Consider the following 12,910-nt stretch of genomic DNA (forward strand, 5'->3'; position numbering starts at 1 on the left):
GTGCTGTCCTGACAATGTGAGAGACGGTAGCCCCCGCCCCCAGTGGACAGAGAGACTCCAGCTGAGGGAACGGGTGGGGAGCGCCCTTCACGGATTCGAGGGACTAGCCGCTGAACTCACCCAGTCCCTCCACTCCAGGCCCGTAGACCTGGACGCCGGAAGTGTCGATGGCCGGCTCCACCTCCAGCTTGGCAGGGAAATTGGGCACAAGCTGCCCGCCGTATTTGATGGTGATGGTGTAGGTGCCCGGGTAGAGGGGGATGTAGGTGATCGTATAGGTCCCGTCGCCGTTGTCCTGCACGTGGACCTCAGCCGGCGCCCCGGACTCCGAGATGATCTCGATGGTGAGCTCGGCCGCGCCGGCGTTGCTGCAGTCCACCACGAAGTTGCCCAGCTCGCCGGCCCTGGCCCGCTCCAGGCCTGGGCCTGAGGCCTTCACCTTGGATGCATCGAAGGAGCCCTGGACCTTGGCCTTGAAGGGCGAGCCAGGGATGTGGGACTCGGCGAACAGGATGTTGATGGAGTAGTCACCGGGCTCGGTGGGAAGGTAGGACACGGAGCAGGTCCCGTCACCATTGTCCAGGCACTCGATCTTGGCCTCACAGGGGCCCTCCACTGTCAGGCCGAGACCTCCCGCCCCGGCTCCTTTCGTGTCGATGGTGAAGGGGGCAGGCGATCCCACCACTCCACCTCGCAGGCCTGGTCCATAGGCCTTAACCTGGGGGAACGTGGAAGCAAGTGATAGACCACAAGACACAAGAGCAGAATGAAGCCATTCAGCCCATCAAGTCTACTCCCCCATTCCGTCATGGCTGATTTATTATCCCCTCTCAACCCCATTCTCCTGTCTTCTCCTGTGATCTCTGACACACTTACTAATCAAGAACTTATCAAACTCGGCTTTGAACATACCCAGTGACTTGGCCTCCACAGCTGCCTGTGGCAATGACATTCCTCCTCACCTCTGTTCTGAAGGGACATCCTTATATTCTGAGGCTGTGCCCTCTGGCCCGAGACTGCCCCGCTACAGCAATCACTCTCTGCACATCCCCTCTACCAGGGCCTTTCAATGAGATCCACCCTCATTCTTCTAAACTCCAGCGAGTTCAGGCCCAAAGCCATTAAATGCTCCTCATACATTAACCCTTTCATTCCCGGGATCATTCTCATGAACCTTTCATTCTTGGAATAATACGTTGTATCATTTTTTAACGCATGCATTTCTAAATGACAATAAACGGAAACTGAACTAATACCGATGAACCTCCTCTGGACCTTCTCCAATGCCAACACATCCTTTCTTCGATAAGGGGCCCAGAATTGCTCACAATACTCCCAAGTGCAGTCTGGCCAACGCCTTACAAAGCCTCAGCATTACACAGCAACCCACACAAAACGCTGGAGGAACTGAGCAGGCCAGGCAGCACCTAAGGAATAGAGTCGCGCTCGAGGCTCAGCTTACGAACTTGCTCGAAGTGAACGCTAACATCGCATTGGTCTACCTCATCACCCACTCAACCTGAAAGTTAACCCCTCGGGAATCCTGCACGAGGACTCCCAATGTCCCTTTGCACCTCGGAGTTTCGAATTTGCTTCCCGTTTAGAAAATAGTCTACGCCTTCAATCCTGCCACCAAAGTGAACGGCCGTACACTTCCCTGCGTGCTGGCTTCGTGTTTGCCTTCATACTAGTGACTCAACCTTACCTCAAAGTCAGTGAGCCAGTGAAGGTGGCAGCAGCCCCCCCCCGCCCAAACCCGCCTCCGACCCGATGACTCACCTTGGAAGGGTTGGAGGGGGCCACAGCCTCGACGGGGAAGGGGCTGCCCGGCACGGGGATCCCGTCGTAGGTCAGGTCCACCTGGTAGGGCCCCTCGGTCTGGGGGATGAACTTGACGATGCTGTTGTCCGCGCTGAGCCCCGGCTCCACCTTGCAGGGCACCACCTTGTTATTGGGACCCAGGATCTTGGCGGCCACCTTGCCCTGCCCTCCTGCGCCCTTCGACTTCACCGTGAACTCCTGGTCCGTGCTGACCTCCACCTCTGTCGGGGTGGGGGGGGACAAGATTCGGGCATTCAGCGAAGCAGGCCCCTCTTCCTCCGCCCCCTCCCTTCCGCCCTCAGCCTCAGTTATCCGCAGAAAGCTAACTGGCCCTTCTGCCCAACTCTTTCATGCTCATCAGGATTTCCATCTGAGCGAGTGCCATTTGCATGCGATTGTCCGCATCTAAAACTGTAACAAACTTCTACAGACGCGCAGGGGCATGGCTGTGTCGCCTGGTGTGGAAATGCCAGTACCCAAAAAAGTTTACAGAAAGTAGCGGACACAGCCCAGTCCGCCACAGGCAAATCCCTCACCACCTCTGAGCACATCTACAAGGAGCGCTGCCCCGAGAAAGCAGCATCCATCATCAGGGACCCCCACCACCAAAACCATGCTCTCTTCTCACTGCTGCCATCGGGAAGGAGGTACAGGAGCCTCAGCTCCCACACCACCAGGTTCAGGAACAGTTATTACCCGTCAACCATCAGGCTCCTGAATCAGAGAGTCATAATGCCAAGAAAAGTACAGTCCTTCAGTCCAATTAGTCTGGGCTGAACCATTTAGGCTGCCTACTCCCATCCACCTGCTCCGGTACCATACCCCTCCCATCCAGGTACCGATCCAAACTTAAACCTAGTCCATGCCGAAACCATTTAAACTGCCGATTCCAATCGACCGCACCGGGGCCACAGCCCTCCATTACCCTCCCAACCATGGACCTATCCAAACTTCTCGAAAACGTTGAAATCCAGCTCGCATGCACCGTGTGCCAGCAGCTCGTTCCACACTCTCACCACCCTCTGAGGGAAGAAGTTTTTTCCCTCATGTTCCCCTTAAACTTCTCACCTTTCACCCTTAACCCATGACCTCTGGCTGTAGTCCCACCCAACTTCAGTGCAAAAAGCCTTCTTTCATTTACCTTATCTATAACCCTTATAATTCTGTGTACCTCTATCAAATCTCCCCTCAATCTTATACGTTCCAAGGAATGAAGTCCTATCTTATTCAATCTTTCCTTATAACTCAGGTCCTCCAGTCCCAGCAACATCCTTGTAAATTTTCTCCACACTCTTTCAAAGTTATTTAAATCTTTCCTGTAGGTAAGTGATGAAAACTACACACAATACTCCAAATCAGGCCTCACCAATGCCTTGTACAACTTCCCATCCCATCTCCTGTACTCAATACTTTGATTTATGTGCCAACGTGCCAATAGCTTTCTTTGCCACCCCTATCTAACTGTGACACCGCTTTCAATGAATTATGGACCCGTATTCCCAGACTCCTTTGTTCCACCGCACTCCTCAGTGCCCTACCGTTGACTGTGTGAGACCCACCCTGGTCTTACACAGTGACCAGCGTGGGTAACTTCACTCACTACATCCCTCAACGGATTCCACAACCTATGGACTCACTCTCAAGGACTCTACATCTCATGTTCTTGGTTTAATCTGTCACTTACACCAGGTGGGACCTGCTTTCAGGCTTCTGTGTCTTCTGCCCGAGGGGAGAAGAGAGAATGCCCGGGGTAGGTGGGTGATGGTGGGGGGGTATTGCTGCTTTAATGAGGCAGAGGGAAGTGTAGACAGTCTGTGGAGGGGAGGCTCATTTCTGCGATGTGCTGAGCCGTGTCCACGACTCCCAGCGGTTTCTCACGGTCACAGGCAGAGCGGTTGCCATGCCGAGGCCGTGATCCATCCGGACAGAGTGTTTTCTATGGTGCGTTGATAAAATCAATGCCACTCCGCCGGACTTAACCCTAGTCAGGACAATTTACAATGACCAATGAACCTACCCACCCGTGTTTGGACTGCGGGAGGAAACCGGGGCACACGGAGGAAACCCACGCGGTTACGGGGAGAACGTACAAACTCCTTACAGGCCGTGGCGGGAACTGAACCCGTGTCGCCAGTACCGTAAACCGTTGTGCTAACCACTATGCCACCGTGTTTGCTCCAGACTGTCGTGGAAGTAGAGGCGCAGGAGAATTTTCTTGGCCTTGTTGGACCAAGACAGGCTTCTGGTGACCTCACTCCCAGGAAGTTGAACCTGTCGCCCCTGTCGATCGCAGCACCGCTGATGTAGACACGGGCACGCGCATCCCCTCCCTCCCACTTCCCAAAATCAATGACTTGCTCTTTTCATCAGCTATGTAAGATGAGGTTTTCACTGTATACGAGACAATAATAAACCGAATCAGAACTCCCCCCACAACTGTCCCGCCAACCCCGCGGATCCCAATCCACTCCCCACCCCACCCCCCCCACACTCACTGTCGTTGAGCCCGGTGATTTTAATCTTGCTCAGGTCGACGGAGGGCGCCACGCCAACATTGAAGGGGCTCTTGGGGATGGAGTCACCTCCATAGGTGATGCTGATACCGAGGTTACCCTGTAAGGCAGAGCGGGAGGTGGGGTCAGCAGGTGGGGAACGCTCTTGTCCACTCGGCCCATCTATCACCTCCTGTTTCTGTCTGCGTGTGTGTGTGTGTGTGCATGTGTGTGCGCGCATCTGTGTCTGTGTGCTGGTTACACCCACCCTCCGTCCCGTGACCATGGAGATATCCAGCCCACAACATGTGGACATGGAGACGATGTTTCCTATAGTGAGGGGGTCTAGGACCAGAAGGCAGAGCCTTGGAATACAAGGATGTCCCTTTGGATCGGAGACGAGGAGGAATTTCTTCAGCCAGAGAGTGGTGAATCTGTGGAATTCATTGCCACAGGCAGCTTTGGAGGCCAAGTCGTTTGGTATATTTAAAGCAGAGCTTGATAGGTTCTTGATTAGTCAGGGTGTCAGAGGTTATGGGGAGAAGGCAGGAGAATGGGGTTGAGGGGGATAATAAATCAGCCTTGCTGGAACGGCTGAGCAGACGATGGGCTGAATGGCCTCACTCTGCTTCTACTTACGTCACAATGCACTCACAGCACAGAGAGGTCTCAGGGTGGGACTCTCCACCTTCTTCCCATGACTGTGGGGGGCGGGGGGTTGTGAAGCCAGCGGGTCTCGCTCTCCCTCCCTGCAGTCCTTCCCTTGCACATTACCACTGGGGCACTTGGACCCCAACCCACTGGCGAAAGGTAACCGGGGCTCCTCCCTGCTTCCCGCCTTTCCTCAGCCGCCACCACAGGGGGAGCGAATCAAACCCTCTGACCTGTTGAGGGGGAGGGGGTGGAGGATGTAGGAACAGGCCTCCTGAGTGGCCTGCTAGGTGCCGGGGGGTTATGGGTCAGGGGTCAGAGGGCGACCTTACCTGCTGCACTGGCGTGTACTTGACAGTGTAGGTCTCGTCGTGGTTGTCGACAATCTCCATGTCTCGCACCGCCTCGCCCTTTGTCGGCCCGGTGAACTGGGCATTGGGTTTGGCCTTGCCAGCTCCCTTGGTGTGGACTGTGAAGTGGGTCGGTTTGCCCATCTCCACTCCTGGGAGCGAGAGAGACAGACAGAGGCAGAGACAGACAGAGAGACAGAAAGAGTGAGACAGATAGAGAGAGAGACAGAGAGAGGGATGGAGACAGACAAAGAGGAGAGAGTGAGAGAGAGAGAGAATCAGTCAGACAAAGACAGAGAGACGCAGAGAGAGACAGAAAGAAGAAAGGGCAAATGAGAGAGAGATAGAGAGAAAGAGACAGAGAGGGATGGAGACAGGTAGAGAGAAGCAGAGAGACAGACAGGCAGAAAGAAAGAGAGAGAGAGAGAGAGAGAGACAGAGAGGAGAGAGATAGAGAGAGAGAGAAAGAAAGAGAAAGGGGGAGGGTGAGACAAAGAGAGACACAGAAAAGGGAGGAGGGTGAGAAAGAGGGAGAGGGTCAGAAAGAGAGAGAGAGACAGACAGAAACATAGAGATTGAAAAACAGGATGGGTGTGGGTGAAAACAGGGATGTATATCAGCCCCTCCCATTTCCATTTCCTGAGGACCCCAGTTGAGCTCGCACAGTCCGGTCCCCTCCCCCCACACGTGCACCTGTTACAGCCCCTCACTGTGACAGGGGCTGCCTGCTCCTCCGGCGTCACATCTGTCCCCCGAAGAACCCTCCCTCCCTCGCCTCCACCACCGGTACACAATGGCTGCAGAGTGCCCCACGGTCAATGGACCGGGCCACTCCCGTACACGACACGCCTGGCCCCACAGCTGGGACCCCACCTCCCGGCATGGGATTGCAGCCTCCCTTCATTGCCCCTGGGTCAGAGTCCCAGAGAGGCACAGGCGCTCATTTTAAAGATGGCGCTGAGCCACAGTCTTCATGGAGATTGAGGTTCAGATTTTGTCAGGGTTTCTTTAAGGCTTGCAGGGATGGATTTGGGCGACAGAGCAGGGGGGTTAGGGGTCAGGTATGGGTTTAGAGGGAGGGTTGTGGAGAACTAGAGGTCAGGCTGGAATCTAAGCCTCTGTTCCACATTCGAAGGCCATCAACACAGAAAACCGAGGCATCAAGGGTCGGAGGCTGGCCCTGCAGACTAGAATGGAGAAAGGCAGCTGGCCCCTCCCCCCAAGGGTCAGCGGGTAGTCAGCGGGTTCCGGAGTTGGAGTTTGCATGGGCAGGAGGAACGAGATCCGACGGCTTCGCGGATCGGTGAGGCCGGAGCTCGAGGCCTAGTCCTCGGGGTCCCGTGGTCGAGTCCAGAGTTCCGAGGCCCAGTGTCCGGTGGTCGACAGGTCCTGGGATCGATGACAAGGATCGAGGCTCGCTGTGAGGGGGGGGGAGAATCGGAATTCGAGGTCCTTCGGCTGTCGCCGCGAGTCGTTGAATGTCTGAGAGTCAGCTGAGCCTGCTGAAGGCCCTGGGCTGAAGAATGCTTCCCGCCTGTCCTCGGGGGTGGAAGCCTGGGTGTGTGTGGGCTGCTGAGCATTGTGGGTACCGCCACGTTGGCACCAAACTATGTGGCGACACTTGCGGGCTGTTAACGCAAACGACGCACCTCACCGCAAGCGTCAACGTAAATTGAAAGGGCGTGACCTTCCCAGCACCATCCCGCGCGACTGCGAGAAACCCCACAGACCCCGTCAAAGGAAGGCGGATCCTTACCAGTCCGGCTCAGTCCGGGACCCTCGACCTTCACCTTGCTGGCATCGTGGGAGGGTTCCACCTTCACGCGGAGGGGGCTCATCGGAATGGCCTGGGGGGGAGGGGGAAATGGCAGAGGTCAAAGTTGACAGCGTGCTCCCAGCCGGGGCTGGTACATTCACGTCACCGTGGATTACAGAGGAGGAGGTGCTCGCTGTCTTGAGGCAAATTAGGGTGGATAAATCGCCAGGGCCTGACAAGGTGCCCCCTCGGACTGGGGCAGAAATTGCAGTGGCTCAGCAGAGGCATTTGAAACATCCTCAGCCATGGGAGAGGTGCCAGAGGATTGGAATTCAGTTCTGTCGTTTAAGAAAGGCTCAAAGAACAAGCCAGGAAAGGATAGGCTTGAGAGCCTGACGTCAGTAGTAGGAAAGTTTTTGGAAAGCTTTCTGAAGGTTTGGATATATAAATATTTGGATAGACAGGGACTGATTACGGATAGTCATCACGGCTTTATGTGTGGTAGGTCATGCCTAACCAATCTTAAGAGAGCTTTTCTTAGGAAGTTACCAGGAAAGTTGATGAAGGAAAGGCAGAGGGTGTTGCCTATATGGATAACAGCCAGACAGCATTCTACCTCCTCTACCTCACCCTGTCCCACAGAGACCGGGCAACATTCGGCCCCTCTACCTCACCCTGTCCCACAGAGACCGGGCAACATTCTACCTCCTCTACCTCACCCTGTCCCACAGAGACCGGGCAACATTCTACCTCCTCTACCTCACCCTGTCCCACAGAGACCGGGCAACATTCGGCCCCTCTACCTCACCCTGTCCCAGAGAGACCGGGCAACATTCGGCCCCTCTACCTCACCCTGTCCCACAGAAACCGGGCAACATTCGGCCCCTCTACCTCACCCTGTCCCACAGAGACCGGGCAACATTCGGCCCCTCTACCTCACCCTGTCCCAGAGAGACCGGGCAACATTCGGCCCCTCTACCTCACCCTGTCCCAGAGAGACCGGGCAACATTCGGCCCCTCTACCTCACCCTGTCCCAGAGAGACCGGGCAACATTCGGCCCCTCTACCTCACCCTGTCCCACAGAGACCGGGCAACATTCTACCTCCTCTACCTCACCCTGTCCCACAGAGACCGGGCAACATTCTACCTCCTCTACCTCACCCTGTCCCACAGAGACCGGGCAACATTCGGCCCCTCTACCTCACCCTGTCCCAGAGAGACCGGGCAACATTCGGCCCCTCTACCTCACCCTGTCCCAGAGAGACCGGGCAACATTCGGCCCCTCTACCTCACCCTGTCCCACAGAGACCGGGCAACATTCGGCCCCTCTACCTCACCCTGTCCCACAGAGACCGGGCAACATTCGGCCCCTCTACCTCACCCTGTCCCAGAGAGACCGGGCAACATTCGGCCCCTCTACCTCACCCTGTCCCAGAGAGACCGGGCAACATTCGGCCCCTCTACCTCACCCTGTCCCAGAGAGACCGGGCAACATTCGGCCCCTCTACCTCACCCTGTCCCACAGAGACCGGGCAACATTCGGCCCCTCTACCTCACCCTGTCCCACAGAGACCGGGCAACATTCGGCCCCTCTACCTCACCCTGTCCCACAGAGACCGGGCAACATTCGGCCCCTCTACCTCCACCCTGTCCCACAGAGACCGGGCAACATTCAGCCCCTCTACCCCACTCTGTTCCATAGAGACCGGGCAACACTTGGCTCCTTCTCCCCTCCCCGGCCTGTTCCAGAAGTCTGACTGACAGCCCCCTCCATTTTGCAAGGTGCACCCCCCAGCCCCAGGGAGCCGATGTCCTCTGCTACCTAACCCCAAATCCCATTCCTTTCAGATCCTTTGACTGCCTCTGTCTCTCTACCCCTCAGACTAACCCACCCCGGCGAGGGACTTGGGAAGGGTCGCCGAAGGCTTGCAGGTGGAGAGGCTTTCCCACTGACCTGGTCGGCGAACAACACCATGATGGTATAGTGGCCCGCACCAGGGGGAGTGTACTTCACAGTGAAGGTGTCGTTGTCGTTGCGGATAATGTCAAAATCGATGTCGGCCTCCGCTGGCCCCACCACACCGGGGGCACACTTAATCCCGATGCTGACGTCACCTGCGGTGGGGGAGAGAGAGCCCAGTCATGTCTGTGAACCCTGCACCGACACTCGCCCCCCCCAACTCCCTCCTAAGAACATAAGACCGTAAGATATAGGAGCAGAAGTAGGCCATTCAGCCCATCAAATCTGTTCCGCCATTCAATCATGAGCTGATCCAATTCTTTCAGTCATCCCCACTCCCCACCTTCACCCCATAGCCTATGACGTCCTGGCTAATCAGGAACCTATCTATCTCTGCCTTAATGATTTGGCCTCCACAGATTTACCACCCTCTGACTAAAGTAATTACTCCACATCTCTGTTCTAAATGGACGTCCTTCAATCGTGAAGTTGTGCCCTCTTGTCCTAGAATCCCCTACCACGGGAAATAACTTTGCCATATCTAATCTGTTCAGGCCTTTTAACATTCGGAATGTTTCTATGAGATCCCCCCCCTCATTCTCCTGAATTCCAGGGAATACAGCCCAAGAGCTGCTAGACATTCCTCATACAGTAACCCTTTCATTCCTGGAATCATTCTCGTGAATCTTCTCTGAACCCTCTCCAATGTCAGTATATCCTTTCTAAAATAAGGAGCCCAGAACTGCACACAATACTCCCAGTGTGGTCTCACGACTTCCTTATAGAGTACGTTATCCTGCCACCCATTTCGGTTTCTGTCCCGAGTACACAGCTCCACCCACTCCCTCCTCCCCTCCCCACTCAGATGCCAGGGAAACGGGACCCTCGTTACCTTGTCCGGCCTCAGCGCAGTCCACGGTGAAGTACGTCGGCTCAAAGGCCTTCAGGCCTGTTTTCGCCACCCCCGGCCCGTAGACCTTGACCTTCTGCGGGTGGCTGCCTGCTCCGACATTGACCTGGGGCAGGAGGGAGGCCGGAGGTTAGAGGTCAAGATTCAACATTCAACTTTGTTTCTCACGCTCACATCGAAACACGGGGTGAAATGCCCGCAAAAGTCACTATACGTTCCTGCGCCGACACAGCGTACCCACGATGCTCGGCAGAACAACACAGAACACAAGAAGCAACGAAACAACAGCGAAACGAGCCTCATTTCTCCCTCCCTCCCACACAGACATCCAACCCCAGGACGGTCTGTAATCTTCAGCCTCCTGGATTCGGAGGCCAACATACTGACATTGGGCCTCCGACTTCCCCAGCGGACTCACAGAGATTTGCTGACCGGGGGCTCCGGCCACTTTCCAGACTTCCAATTCAACCCTCAGGCCTGGATGCTCAGCATTGACCATAAATCTGCCGATCACCGGCCACCAGGCCTCCAACTCCGGACTCGCTGATGGCAGGACCCCGAACACTAGGCCTCAAACTCTGGCCTTGCCGATTCGCAAACCCAGGCGCCCGCCAGAACTTGGTCCTCCTGCCCGGGTGGAACTCTGATTCCAGAACCCGCCAGCAGCCTCCGTCCACTCTGGTCTGCCGACCGGACATCCTGGCCCGGTCAGCGAGCCGGCCGCGAAGCTTCGAATTCAGAGAGGAGAATTAAGATTCAGGCCTGCCCTCTAATACCCCCACAGGCCCATCACTAAAACCAAACCTGACCTCTAACACTCTTCTCTGTCCCCAAACCATCCCTACAAACCTAAAAAGTACTGAGAAACAAATCAAACTGAGCCGCAACCTCAACGGGCAACTCAGCTGGACTCCTGTCTCAGGCAGAAGACAGATCTCAGGTCAGGGGGCAAGGGAAAGACCCATGGCGGAGATGGGTGGGGGGGGGGTGGCTGGATGCAGAACACTCACCCGGAAGGGGCTGTTGGGGATGCTGACCCCGCCCCAAGACACCAGGACGGTGTGTTTGATTGGCTGCTTCGGCGTGTAGGAGCACGAGTATGTGCCGTCTTTGTTATCACGGACCCGCACGTCGATCGACATCCCCTCTGCGTCCTGGGGGGGGGGGGAGAACGAGCGCAGTTAGAGAAGGAGGAGGGAGGAACAGACAGCCGGGGGAGGAGGAGGGGAGGAATGGACGCCCGAGGGGAGGGGGAGGGGAGAAACAGATAACTGGGGGGGTCGGTGGGGGTGGAAAGGAGTGGAACAGACAACTGAGGGGGACAAGAGGAACAGATGCCCGAGGGGAGGGGGGATGAACTGACACCCGAAGGGTGGAGGAGAGGAGGAACGGACACCCATAGGGGAGCAGGGAAGAAAGGACGACTGACAACTGGGGGGGGGAACAGACGACCGAGGGGAGGGGGGTGGAATCGGACACCTAAGGGGAGGGTGGAGTAATGGACAACCGAGGGGAGGGGGAAGGAACGGACGACTGAGGGGAGGTGGAGGTATTGGACGTCCAAAGGGGAGCGGCGAGGAACGGATGACCGGGGGGAGAGGGGGCAGACTCGAGAGGAGGAGGCAAAGGAGCTCAGAGCAGGAGGGAGATAGGGAGCGTCAGAGATGCTCAAGGGGTGGGGGAGGGAGAGGGGGATGGGGCTGAGTCACTCGAGGGGAGGGAGGAGAAGGTGAGACTCAAAGAGAGAGGGAGGGAAGGCAGAGATGCGGGAGGGTAAGTGGAACGGGAGACAGAGGGTGCAGGGGAGAGTGCGTGAGGGAGGTAGGCAGAGAAAGAGGTGGGAGGCAGGAGGGGAGGGGGACGAAGGAAGTTGATTTGGGGAACGTAGAGGTGCCCGTACCTGGCCATACACCTTCAGCTGGCTCTTCCCCGCACTCTTGGCGTCGATGGTGAACTCCGCCGGCTTGTTGATGACGTTCCCCGTGCTCTCCAAGCCTGGGCCGTAGGCGCGAACCTGCAGGTGTCGGGGAGGCAAAGGGAGGGAGTGGATACTCGGCTACAAGTGCCGCTCGGTGAGAGGCTGTCAGCGCCCCTCCCCGTCCCACCACCCGCCCTTGGGGGAGGGGTTGGTCGCCGGTGTCCTCCTCTCTTGTCAGAATGAGAGAGGAGAACAGAGATCACAGGGAACACACACAAAATACCAGAGGAACTCGTCATTGAGAACCTTCACTCTGTCTGCCGCAAGAGGCCACCTCTCCCAGATTCAACTCCCCATTCTGACATGTCGGTCCATGGCCTCCTCCACTGCCACAATGAGACCAAACTCAGAGTGGAGGAGTGGCACCTCATATTCCGTCTGGGTAGCCTCCAAACTGACGATATGATCATCGATTTCTCAAACTTCCAGTAACTGACTCCCCTCTTTCTCTTTTTCCATTCTGGATCCCCTCACCTCCCTCTGGGTCCCCTCCTCCTTCCCTTCCTCCCAGGGTCCACTCGCCTCTCCTATCAGATTCCTTCTTCTTCAGCCCTTTACCTTTTCCACCAATCACCTCCCAGCTTCTTACTCCATCCTCCCCTCCGGCCCACCCCTCTTCCTCCTCACCTGGTCTCACCTACCACCCCTCCGCCTTCTTGTTCTGACTTCTTCTTTCCAGTCCTGAAGAAAGATCTCGGCCCCCAGCACCCCCCAGCCAACCTTCTGCCTTCTTCCTCCTGTTTCCAATCCAGGTGAAGGGTCCCGACCCAAAACATCGACTGTTTATTCATTTCCGTCGATGCGGCCTGACCTACCGAATTCCTCCGGCATTTTGCTTGTGTTGCCAGCGTCTGCAGGAATCTCGTGTTCTGGGGTCCAGGGTGGGGGGGGGGGTTGATCAAGGCAGGGTCCTCCCCCACCCCGCGGCGGGAGACAGGGTGGGCAAACAAGAGGCCGCTAAAGGCGGTGGACAAGTACCAGAGGTCATCGC

General features: G+C 56.5%; 1 protein-coding gene across 2 annotated transcripts in view; it reads right to left on the minus strand.

Moving 5' to 3' along the window:
- LOC134338941 (filamin-A-like) overlaps positions 1-12,910 on the minus strand; it is a 107,226-nt gene that overhangs the window by 34,280 nt on the left and 60,036 nt on the right. For both annotated transcript variants that reach the window (XM_063035153.1, XM_063035151.1), the window contains exons 14-22: positions 11,842-11,955; positions 10,952-11,095; positions 9,924-10,047; positions 9,026-9,186; positions 7,071-7,161; positions 5,297-5,466; positions 4,317-4,434; positions 1,780-2,042; positions 121-718 (exon numbers count right to left, since the gene is read on the minus strand). In XM_063035153.1, the coding sequence (XP_062891223.1) occupies positions 121-718; positions 1,780-2,042; positions 4,317-4,434; positions 5,297-5,466; positions 7,071-7,161; positions 9,026-9,186; positions 9,924-10,047; positions 10,952-11,095; positions 11,842-11,955 (1,783 nt within the window). The remainder of the gene's footprint in view (positions 1-120; positions 719-1,779; positions 2,043-4,316; positions 4,435-5,296; positions 5,467-7,070; positions 7,162-9,025; positions 9,187-9,923; positions 10,048-10,951; positions 11,096-11,841; positions 11,956-12,910) is intronic.

The sequence above is a fragment of the Mobula hypostoma genome, chromosome 28 (genome assembly GCF_963921235.1).
Source record: "Mobula hypostoma chromosome 28, sMobHyp1.1, whole genome shotgun sequence".
NCBI lineage: Eukaryota > Metazoa > Chordata > Chondrichthyes > Myliobatiformes > Myliobatidae > Mobula > Mobula hypostoma.